Source organism: Photinus pyralis, unplaced genomic scaffold, assembly GCF_008802855.1.
Source record: "Photinus pyralis isolate 1611_PpyrPB1 unplaced genomic scaffold, Ppyr1.3 Ppyr1.4_LG6, whole genome shotgun sequence".
NCBI lineage: Eukaryota > Metazoa > Arthropoda > Insecta > Coleoptera > Lampyridae > Photinus > Photinus pyralis.
Window position 1 is genome coordinate 7,490,639 of NW_022170663.1, and position 12,347 is coordinate 7,502,985.

Below are 12,347 nucleotides of genomic sequence, written 5' to 3' on the forward strand. Positions count from 1 at the left end.
ATACCTAAAAACACCATCAACTAAACGAAAGTTTCCTAATTATGGAAAGCGACGACTTTATTAGGCGCCGTTATCATCTTTATTATTTCAGTTTCCCTGCTGCCAGTGAAAAACAGAGATAGTTTGTATATCTGTAATGCAATGTATTGCTTACGTAGCACATCGAACACGAAATATATAAAAAACACAGTAAAGGACAATAAATAATATAAATATATCTATAAAAAAGAAATGTAAATAGGTGTATATATTAAAACTTGTTTTTTTTAGTATGACTAGTATTTTTTGATATATTCGTAAAGAAATCATCCAGTGTGTATAGCACCATTGACTGAAGAATTTTTCCAATTTGGTTTTTAAAAGGTGCCAACATTGTAATACATTTGACATTATAAAATCTCACCCCCATCTGTAGGTAGGAGTTATGCACCTTACTTTTTGATCTCTTTATAGAAAAGTTATTTTTTGTTCTCGTATTATATGAGTGGTTATCACAATTTAATGAAAATAATTTTTTGTTTTTGAACACGAAACATAAACATTCAAGCACATATAATGAATAGACAGTTGCAATCTGAAAGTTTTTAAAATACGGTTTGCAGGATTCCCGTTTCTGTAGCGAAAACATTACCCTGATTGCTCTTTTTTGAACCTTAAATATGCTAGCAATTCTATGACTAGTAGCATTTCCCCATAATGAGATACCGTATCGCACCTTACTTTCAAATATTGAATAGTAGATTTGCAAAAGGGTTTTATGGTCACATAAATTTTTACAACGGGACAATGCGAAAATCGATGAATGTAATTTTGCTCTCAGATGGTCAATGTGATCTTTCCAACTAAGTTCTGTGTCTATAATAACTCCTAAGAAGGTACAGGATTGACACCTTTCTAATTGAACTGACTGGTAACGCAGTGGAGCGATATCAAAACCCATATTTTTCTTATAAAGAAGAATTTTTGTTTTTTTCCAAATTGGGTAAAAATTTATTTGCATTAAACCAATTAATAAGAATTGATAACGCACGTTTTAAATTAATTTCTAACTCTTCTTCAACACAAGCCACACTAACACTAGTGTCATCTGCATATGTGATGATATCACATGAAGATGGATCGAAGCAGTTAAATAGGTCATTAATAAAAATTATAAATAATATAGGACCAAGGATAGATCCTTGGGGTACTCCATACTTAATTGGATTTAATTCGGATGCAACTTCAATAATTTGTCCCGAGGAAGAAATTTGCTCAACTGCAACATATTGCCACCTATCAAAGGATCTCAATAAATTTAGCGTCACGCCTCTAATGCCATATGAGTATAGCTTGTCCACTAACAAGTCATGATCAATCAGATCGAAAGCCTTCGATAAATCTCAACTTATCGATGCTACAACCTTGCCATTATTATGCGCAGTGTGCATGTAGTGTAACATACTTTGTAAAGCTGTGGTAGTTGATTTATTTACTCTATAGCCATGTTGTGAACTATTAAACAATTTATGGGTTTCCAAAAAGGCTTTTATGAGAGCTTCTAGTATTTTCGATACGGAATTTAAGATCGAAATTGGTCTATAATTTTGTGGTTCTGATTTAGATTTTGATATGTGAAGTGGGTTAATTTTTGCAATTTTACCATGGCTTGGAAAATCCCTAGAAGAGAAAGAAAGGTTAATTAAGTAAATCAAAGGTTGATATATTTCATCAAACACTTCTTTATATATTTTTATAGGAATACAATCGTGACCGCAAGCTAACATATTATTTAAATTATTTAAAACATTGAACAATTCAGTTTTTGTGACAGGCAGCAAATAGAAAGAATTTGGTGATGATGGGATAACTTTCGTAGTTTCGTATGTTGGAGGTATGTTTTTTTTTACATTCATGCGCAACGGAAACAAAATAGTCATTGAAAATATTAGCTACGTGTTCAGAATCAGTAATAACCTTGCCATTTTGGTTTAAAGAAATAGATGTAATTTTGTTTGTTTGTTTATTTAGGTTTTTATTTATAATTTACCACGTGGATTTTATTTTGTTTCTTGAATTCATTATAACTCTTTTAGTTTACATTTTTTTTTGCTTGTGCAATAACTTTTTTAATAAATAATTTATTGTAGCGCTTGAAGTGATCAGTAAAATTTGATTGTGGATTGTTTCGCATATTTATGTAGAGCTTCCGCTTTACCTTACTAGAAGTTCGGATTCCTTTTGTCACCCAATTCTGGGTTTTCTTTCCTAGGTAATGTTTCTTTAAGGGAAAACAAAAAATATATGTTAAATAATTTTAAAGAAATGACTGGTGAACTGATCTACGTTGTGTATTGTGTATAAACGGCTCCAGTCAATCCTTTCGAGGCGGTGTTTAAATGAATTTAAATTTGTTTGATTGATAACACGTCTCCACAAGTATAGACTATAAGTTTTATTTTATTAGTTTTCATAATGAATATTTGGAGCTTTATGATCCGAGAAATCTACAGAAAAATTGAAGATGCGGTACGAAGTACTTGGCAGGTTAGTAATAATGTTGTCGATACAGCTACTGGTGTTAATTACAATCCTAGTTGGTGTTGAGATAGGTGTTTAATGTATTTAAAGTAGTATTTAGTAACGCCGTATGTTTTAGAAAATTAACATTAAAATCCCCGTATAAAATTAAAGTTTTATGCTTTTGAACAATTATAGGGCTTCTTCTAAATTTTCTAGAAAAATGAAATTATTACGAAAATTCGTTTTTGCATTAGATCTTAAAGGTAGTCAATATTTACTTTGACAGCTTAGACAAAATTAAATAGAACTAACCTTGAAAGTTGAATCATAAGTCTTCTCGATCGTGGAATGGGTTGAAACCCTAATCATCTCATCATCTGGGTACAACGCGATGGTTACAACATAGATGCTAAAAGACGTTTTTGTCAGGAAAGAAGTGCATTAGGAAACCCTTCGATATTGGATTCTTCTTCTGTTAAGTTACTATTTCAAATCTTTATAATGGGGGTTTACAGTATAGTTGAATTCCGCAGTTCTAATTTAATAAGCAGCTTTTCAATAATTTATTTTGGGGTTATTTTACTCGCAAATAAAAATTGAGGACACACGGGTCTTTTTATTTTTAATGTAGTTTGTGGATCAGAAATAAAAAATGAAGGCGGGATGAGCCCATTAAGAATCTTAAAATTCCTCTAATCATGTAGTAGCCTTTGAATAGAGATTCAAACTCGATTTCTCAGGTTATTAACTGGACGGAAAACAGCTTTTCCCGTACTGCCTTTACTATTCAAACTATTGTTCGAATACTAAACATGTAATTTAAATTTTTTTTTAAAGAACGACAACCCACTGAGTGATTCAAAATGACACATATTTGGTTGATCGCCATAAGTTCTTTGCGTCATCAGACCAGTATATTTTGTTTCGGAATACCCTTTAAAACCTTTACATTTTTCACAGCTTGAAAATTCTAATTGACTTATTTTTGCGGGAAAAATTCAGAAGTTCAAAACCTAAACGTTACAGTATATTGTTTATTTAGTATAGAGAGTAGAATTAAACGGGCTTTAACTTGATACCCAGTTCATTAAAATTGGCCCAATGGTTATTTTTCTGTTCTCGACCGCACATACTTTTTAATCTGAGAGTAGGCAGCTTTTTAACAGCGATTAAAAGCTACGTAACCTTTTATCCGCGATAAAAATGCGTGAAGCAATGCGTAAAATATAAAGTGTTTGTGAAATTTATTGTTTTGTATTAATCTACCTAAAATACACTCGATCTTGATTTTAAATCGGGATAATAAGATATCGCGCTTTTGATCTCGAGCTTTTTTCCGTTGCGACAAAACTTTCGTGTAAAAATAAAATGATCCGATTAAAAATCAAGCTCTCGTATATTTACCCCCGAATAATGCCTACTGACATATTCCATATGCGAAAATAATGCGCATTCCGCAAACGCATATAACTCGTATATCAATGGGGATAATAGACGCATAATATTCCTACAGGAATATAACCGCCCATTTTTTACGTGTAGAGTTTTATTCTGCTATAAACGTGATTGATACGAAACTTTTGAATTTGTTTACCTGGGAAATCTTAGGAGCAGATGAAGTAAGCGTAGACTACGACTGCTATAAGTTCTATTATCGGTTAATACTCTACTATCATCATTATAAATCGGAAAATCGTTATATAAAGGTCAGGAAAACCACTTTTAGTAATAAGCACACCTGGGGCTAAATCCGTGTCGTAGTGGCTTTATGAACCGTTGACATTTAGAAGGGAGGTCAGGACCTCCAATCCTCCTACACAGTTCCTTCCCAACACCTTCGCTCAACAAAGCGCCCTACTATATTCCTTTGGACCCTAAAATTGTACCTATATACTGTTGTGGATAAATTTTGTTGTCAAATTAGAGTAGCAAGTAAATCCGATACAGTTAATAATTCTGAAATAGACCATTATTTTCACTTATCATCGACTAAAAAAATCCTGAAAAGCATTTTCCACCCCTACGCCCATGCCGTCTTCAGGAACATTAAAAGAGTGCGATACATAACTTCTACTTTTACGTCTGCGAACACAAGGGTTGGTAATTTTAAATTAGCTTGAGGTAAAGTATAAAATTCGTCCAGAAATTGAGAAATGTATTAAACAATTATTGCTTTTGAAATAATTTACCGTAGTTTTACACTATATAAATAACCCACATAATTATAATAATTCAAAAACCGCTCTTTCGTGGAATAAAATTCTCACAAAGACGTTTATTAAGTAGCCAAGTTTTACTAGAAAAAGTGAGCTAAGAGGAACAAATTACATACATTATTCTTAATTTTTTTCGTACTTTTTCATAAGAAAGATAATGGAATTGTTCTAATGTGCCTCGTGGCGAATTTGCGCAAAATACTTCCTTTACTTTCTCTCGAAGTTACGAAGTTTAACTTAGACGGAAAGTTCGACTGGAGTAATTCTTTTTCAATTTACTAAGAATGTATGCATACAAACTTTAGGCAGTATAAAAGGCATCGGGCTTATCTCGATTGGAGTAAATGAATGTGCAGTACCTAAACCAAAAAGGAAACTGTTTGCATATTCTACGATTCGAGATATACCCAATGGAATGTAAATGACTTGACTTTATTCGAGTGAACTAAATGTCACCGGGCCAAATGACTGTCACAATCGGATATCAGCGCTTCTTTTTAGTTAGAGCAGTTCGGGCTAGAACCGTGATAGGAGAAATGCAATTACATTCAACTTCAGGTGGTAAAGAACATCTGAAAGGTGGTAGAAATATCGTGTTGTGCACGTCTTGGGTTCTGCAAATGCAAGCGTTGATTGAGACGGCATTTCCATCTTATTCTTACCTTCTTCTATTTATGCAAATTTTAAAGGAGGAAGAAGTGTGGGAATTTTTCATTTTTACTTTTTGTTGAAGGTGACCTAGAGAAATAAGATTCGAGACTTCCAAATAGCAATTCAGAGACTGAAGAGATGCTTGTGAAGGGCGATCCTTCGGAGGAGAAACTGAATCTGGACTTATGAGAGTCAGAATTCACTTTTCAACCACTTGAGGGGCAAATGGAAGGACCGTTGACGACCACAGCCATCGTGACTGAAGCTACGGCGATTCAAGCTGCTGTAGAACTCCCTAAATTTAACGGGTAAAAAGCAGGATGGCGGGATAAGCAGAAAATAGTGATTGAAAAGGCGAGGAAAGTTGGCAACATTTTAGACGCAGGATCAATCAAACCTCATCCTGCTAGTGCTGCTAGCATCCTGCCTCATCCTTCTTCAAATTTCAGGTCAGTAGCACCATCCGTTCAGGAGATATGAAATTTTGCTGCTAACCTCTCTTTCAACAATACTTTGGAAGCAGGATCCCCCAGACATTATCCTGCTTGTGCTGCTATGTGTTTTAATGTTATCGACAATCTCCTGGTTTCACAATTTTGTTTATTTGTCTTTTTCAATTATTTTTCCCATCTCATTTATATTTATGTTTTCTTTCTGTAGTAGTAATTTGGTTAGCATGCTGTCTACTATTTTTGAGTAGGTACGTGTAATTAAGATACTAAAAGGTAGTGGCTTAAGTCTCTGCTCCTATAGATACTCCAATACCCTTTATTTAACCTCGAAATGCTATTTATTATAATAGAATCCAGTATAGATCCGGTTTTGCGGCCGGCACGTCCCTAGTGTATTTGTAACCTGTGAGCAGTTGTTCATTTATCTTACGAGTAGCCCTCGTAGTGGCCTCAATCAACTTCCGAAAATGCCAAAGAATTTATAAAAAAATTTTGATCAACACCTAAAATAAATCTTGGATACCGAAAAGGTCAATCTCAGATGAATCCGAAACACATGAAATAAAAAATAATTCCTGAAAGAAGGAGAAGTTTACAAAGCTCGTTTAGATAAATTACCCCACACGCAGATGTTAGACAAATAAATTAAGAAACTCTTAAAATATTACTTAATTATTAGAATATTGAACAAATTACCTCCTGAACCAATCAAATCGGGCGAATAGCTCGAATAAAATAAAGAGCGCAAATAGAATGACATGCTTTTCAACCGTCGGCGTCTTGATCCAGTTAGCCTCTTTTTTTTCGTTGATTCCAATATTTAAAGAAGCACTACTTTCACAATACCTTCTGCAGAGGCACCTCTAAATAGCATTATGCGGGTCACTCTGTAATTGGGCGCATGCCTGTTGAGGGCCCAAAACAAGAGAGGTATAATAAAATAAAAAATAAAATAAAAGAAATTCCTTCCCCAAGATTTTCCAAAATATGATCTGAATCTGATTTGAATAAATTACACAATTTCAAATAATTCTAAAATTGAAAAACAACCACGGAAATAAACAATTCAAATGAAATAAACCAATTTTGTGGTTATATGGAAATACCCCCCACCCTTCCAGATTTACTTGACTTACTAAATTGAAATATTTCACATATACAGTTGCGTCATTATTTTTGGAGTGACTTACCCTATGCTTACAGCTGGAAAAAGACTACTAGTCCAGGCAACGAAGGAAAAATAGCGGAAAAAATCGCGTAGAAGTCAATTTTGGCACAGATGTGGGGGAAGGTACCCTGAACAACGTACTAAAAGTACAGAGGGGTGGGGTGCGAGCTAAGGGAGGGGGAGGTGATAAAGATCCATTTTTCTAGTTTTTCGTGAATAATTTGAATACTGTTGCTCCTAATTAAATTTTTTTTCTTTCATTAAATATTGTTGTTTCCTTGGTTAATTTTTTTTACAGGGCTCATTTTAAAGTTACCAATTTTTGTAAGAAACTCGCGCTTGCATGAGAACTCAATGGCGAGGGTTGTCACTTTTGTAGGTACTTTAATACGTGTGCGGATATTTCGCGCCCGGACAATTCGCACTCGGATAGGGTTTATTACAAGGTCAAAGTAATTAGGTCCGAAAAATCAGGTTTAAGTAGGTACGTATGACCACAACTAATTAGAACTTTAACGCCTGTATAGTATCTTCATTCTTGAACGTTTGACAGAGTGGTATTTTAAAATGTATCTGAGCACGGGTTTTGATTTTGTGTATACTTTTTTTTAATTTTAAAAAATTTTATTTCTGGTGGTAGTGTTGTGGTGGTGTTCAGAAAAGGTAAGTTTCCAGTTTTCTTAGAACCAGTTTTACGTTTCTTTGACCACATATGGCTATATGTTGATTATTGGTGACTGAGTAAAATTACACTAACTGCTTATTTTTTTGCGTTATCTTTGCTACAACTATGGTAGTGAATGAACTTAAAAGTTTCTTTGTGATTTTCTTACTGTTATTTATTTTATAGTTTGAAGAGATACATGGAAAAATTCTGACATTTTTTAAGAGATTGTTAATAATCAAAACAGTAAGGGTTTTGAAAATCTTGAAACGTTTTAGGAACAGGTCGATATTGATGATTTTTTCTTTTAAATGTTTGTAATTATTAAATACCTATATACTTCCTTTTTAATTTTTGTATGGCATACCTAGTACTAAAGCAAAACCCTTAGCATTGGTAATTGCGCAACAAGGAAGATAGGACATCATTGGAAAGGCTTTCCTTCTCTGAGTTTGGTGAGACTATAAATTTTTAGATTTGATATTTTCGAAATATTTTAAAAGTAAGTTGAGGGCGCGCTGTTGTTTATGTCATTGGAAGGATGTCGGGCCGATCACTATGTAATAGAAGCTAATGCGATCGTGCGTCAAAATTATGCAGTTGCAAGTGGTATAAAAAAAAGAAAACTTGTACCTGCAACGTCGAATGCGCTGGAAATGAAACAACTAAACCAAAAAAATTACATATCCGAATTCAGAGATGGGCGACCTTACCAACGATGCATCATTTAAGATTTTAAGGGTTGCACTGTCAGCGATGCGAGACAAAGACATTAGTGAGCAAGTTTTATTTTAGACACTGTTTCCTTCCATGATCAATTTGACGTGCCAAAGCGTTTTTTGAAAATTATTTTATTTTACAGAAATAGAAATAGAAATGTATCGTTTCTAATGCACCACGGAAAGGCGAACTTCTTACGCCTTTTTTTCCGTCTTCTTTGGCAAAAGGACGGCCTGTATGTTCGGGAGAACGCCACCCTGGGCGATCGTGACGCCCGACAGGAGCTTGTTTAATTCCTCGTCGTTTCTGATCGCGAGTTGCAGATGGCGCGGTATGATACGCGTCTTTTTGTTATCTCTAGCGGCGTTGCCGGCCAATTCGAGAACTTCGGCGGCCAGGTACTCCATGACGGCGGCGAGGTAGACGGGAGCGCCGGCACCGACTCGCTCCGCGTAGTTTCCCTTCCTAAGCAGCCTGTGAATTCTCCCGACTGGAAATTGAAGTCCCGCCCTGCTCGATCTAGCTTCGGAGAAATAACACCAAAATCTCCCCATAAAAATTGTTATAATAATAAATGGGTAGATTTTGGTGTTATTTGTCCGAAGCTTCTTAAGTACCCCATTGAGAGTCATGGATCTTCACAATTTCAGTATATTACCTGGTATATTATTTAAATAATAGCCATATAATTTATAGCAAGATCAAATTTTTTCACGATATTTATCAACATTTTTTGCTTTTTTCGTTACTTTACAGTTCTTATCTATTTAATTTCACGGAAACTCTCAAGAATCTATTTGTTTTACGTTCAAATATGATTATAATTTACTTGAGATTCTTTTAAGACAATACATACGTATTTCGTTATGTGTCCTTTAAATGGACGACATCGAAGGTTAGAGAACTAGGAAACTTAACTTGCAGCTATTAAGAAATAATAATTGTTAATATTTTATTTAGACTTTTATATTCCTATTGCAATATTATTTGTACGTGCTAAAAGGTTTCCAAATGAAAAACTTGATTGTGAATTGGTACAATAAAACTGGGTAAATAGATTTAAGAAATGTCAGGTGACAGTTTTGCTGATAGACCGATACCAGCGTTTAGCAGCATCCACCTACTTGTGAACATGAGTGCATGGACAATTTACATCACGGATGAGTGTCTTTTTAGCTTTTTTTTGTTTTTTTTTTAAATAAATGTTCGTTCATGGTACCTTTAGCAAGTGTTCTCATGTATAATACGGAGATTACAATAAAATAAGTACTAAATTCCAGATTTTGAGTGATATGGATGCTATTAAAGTGACCTAATCTCTACTGCTTTGATATGGTCCATTCCATTTAAAAAGGTACGTACGATTGTACGTATAAATTCTTGCCTCATAAATACTATTAAAAAAATTATTCCTCTACAAATTGTATGGCTATTGTTTAACCAACATAAATATTTAAGTGCCACATTAAAATGCCAAAATCAAGGAAAATATCATCAAAAATGGACTGAAGCTAAAAGTTGAAATTTGATTTGTTACAAAAAGTTGATAATGGATATGAGATTTAGGCGGTGCAAACTATACGGGCGCGTAACAATGGAGTTCGGTACAACGAAAAGGGGAAAGAGATACATAATCTAAAAAGGATACATGTACCTCTTTGCTAAGAACCTTAAACTCCAAAACTGCTCATCATGTCTGTGTCGAGCGAAAAGAGCAAAGAAGTATCCATCGGCTCTTAGTTTAACATGCCATGCCAGGATCTGGGTCAACGATGACAAGGTAAGATTAGCTAAACCGAGCACTGATTTTGGAAGTGCAGATGGTTTCCAGTTTCAAAGCCCTTAATTGGGTGTTTAATTAGTTAGGATATCGTCTTTTGACCTTTTGACTTTTTTATACGTAAGTTTCATCGTTGCTTATACCGTCGTCTAATGTTAGTTTTTAGGTTCGGCCCTCCCTTGCAAAAAATTTAGTTTATCAACCTCTTCAAATTTCAATTTTACTCTGGAACCAACCACGGATATGGTCGTTGGCCTTTCCAGTTTTACTGCCCTTTTGGGTTTTTAATTGTTTTCCATCTATTGTAAGTTTTATAGCTATATAGTCTCTCCTCAATGATCTCTACCATCTTGTAGATCACCTGAAGATGACCGTTGGTCGAAACATGTAGTGTATCACTTCGTTTTATTAAATTATATGGGAACGGTTTAGAGAACTTTTATTCAATATTAATAAATTATCCCATTTAGAGTTTGAACACAAAATGGACGTCACGATTCCAAATTATACCTTAATATTGAAAGTATCCAAATTTTAAATGTAGGTATACGTCTATTACATGCACAAAGTAATAAAACGTGATATTGGTGAGTAATATTGGAGATTTCAAGCTCTGAGTTAATTTAATACTTCACAGCCGACTTTCTATGTTAAAAGTCAACCATAAACAAAATACCCTCTCAGGGGAGCGAAATTCTGGTGCGAATTATTCCGGTCCCAATTGTCCGGGAGCGAATTGTCCGGGTGCGAATTGCCCCGGTGCGAAATGTCCGGGAGCGAAATGTCCGGGTGCGAAATATCTTTGGTGCGAATTTTCCTTGGTGCGAAATGTCTGGGTGCGAGTGCGAATTGTCCTACAACCACTTTAATAACATAGTCCACATGCGACCTTATAAGGGCATATAAACGTGTCACTCCTTCCTGTTTTATTACATCAATGTATCTCAGAAAACTTGTACATATATGTGAATGTTGCCAGACTTACAACTTTTGTGGTGCATTAAATGTTTTTTTCGTTGACCCATTCCTTTTATAGGCACAAGCCAAGTGCATATAAAAGGGTCAGGCCTCCCCGTGTTTAAAATACTAATTTTTCTAGGAAAACTCCCCTTTACATGATGTTTTCCCAACGTCAAAACTTTGTAGTGCATGAAATATTGCGCACACGTGTGAGTTAAACATATTTTTATAATTAATTGTTGTGTTAGACAAGTAGTCACAACAAATGAGCTCTCATGCTATTACAACTACTCTTGTAATTGGCATGTTCATCTGTCGATTAACATAATAAACCACTTTCATCTGACTACCTGTTCTGGTCTCGACTGACACTTTTCTGGAAAATGGCATCATGATGTTTCGAGTTATTCATTACCGCTTAAAACAGCCCATGCATCACACCGACAATAAAAATAAAGATTCCATGCCGACGCTTCACCTATAAAAGGGCTAAGTGATGATTATGAATTATTGACCTACAGTGAAAGCTCGCCACAAAGGATTTAGTGCTTCATATTTTCCCGGCACGTAACGTAACAAGTGTCGTTATCTTTTCGGGAAAAGTGGAAAAAGTTGTACTAACAGAAAGGATAGAACCAATCCAGTTTGTTATAATCGCCCGACTATGAAAACCGCACTATAATTTTCAAAAATCCATACTCTGCCTAGATCGCACATTTCCATTAGTGATAGGGTAATGAATGGATTTCTAGTTTCTGGAGCGGAAACTTAATAACTTGCAAGCTTAGAGGAAATAGATTTAGATGTGCATATCCAAGTAAATAACTACGTTTATGTCTTTATTCCAAATATTGCAATTTTCGAAGTTGTGCGCAAGACTGGGCAAATGGGCGTTGAAACTCCGCAATGCAAGAGACGCTCGTCGTCAGTTTTACTGCCGCGTCTATCGCAAACAGCCGACCGTGGTCAAAAACTGCGCGAGGCGTTACTGCCCATTCTCAACTTTGAAAATACTCCAAAAATTGTTCCATTCAAATTTTAGAGTCTACTACTAGCTCGGCGAGACTAATGCAGCGATGAGAGAAAAGTTTTCCGAGAGCTTTTGCGGTCCCGCAAAACTTTTCAAGTACTGAAAACTCAAGATGCAGTTCGCCGTTTTACTTTTGACAGTTGCATTAGCGTTGCTGGTCGTCAGCGGCGGGCCAGCGTGGAAGGACCGGAACGTACAGAGGGG

General features: G+C 35.2%; 1 protein-coding gene across 1 annotated transcript; it reads right to left on the reverse strand.

The window, feature by feature from the left end:
• Positions 1-8,567: 8,567 nt before the first annotated feature.
• On the reverse strand, positions 8,568-11,525 carry LOC116173539 (histone H2A-like). The gene is made up of 2 exons (XM_031491059.1): positions 11,464-11,525; positions 8,568-8,847 (listed from the first exon to the last, which is right to left on the reverse strand). Exons 1-2 carry the CDS (start codon positions 11,523-11,525, stop codon positions 8,568-8,570), a joined length of 342 nt encoding a protein of 113 aa, XP_031346919.1.
• Between the last annotated feature and the right edge of the window lie 822 nt (positions 11,526-12,347).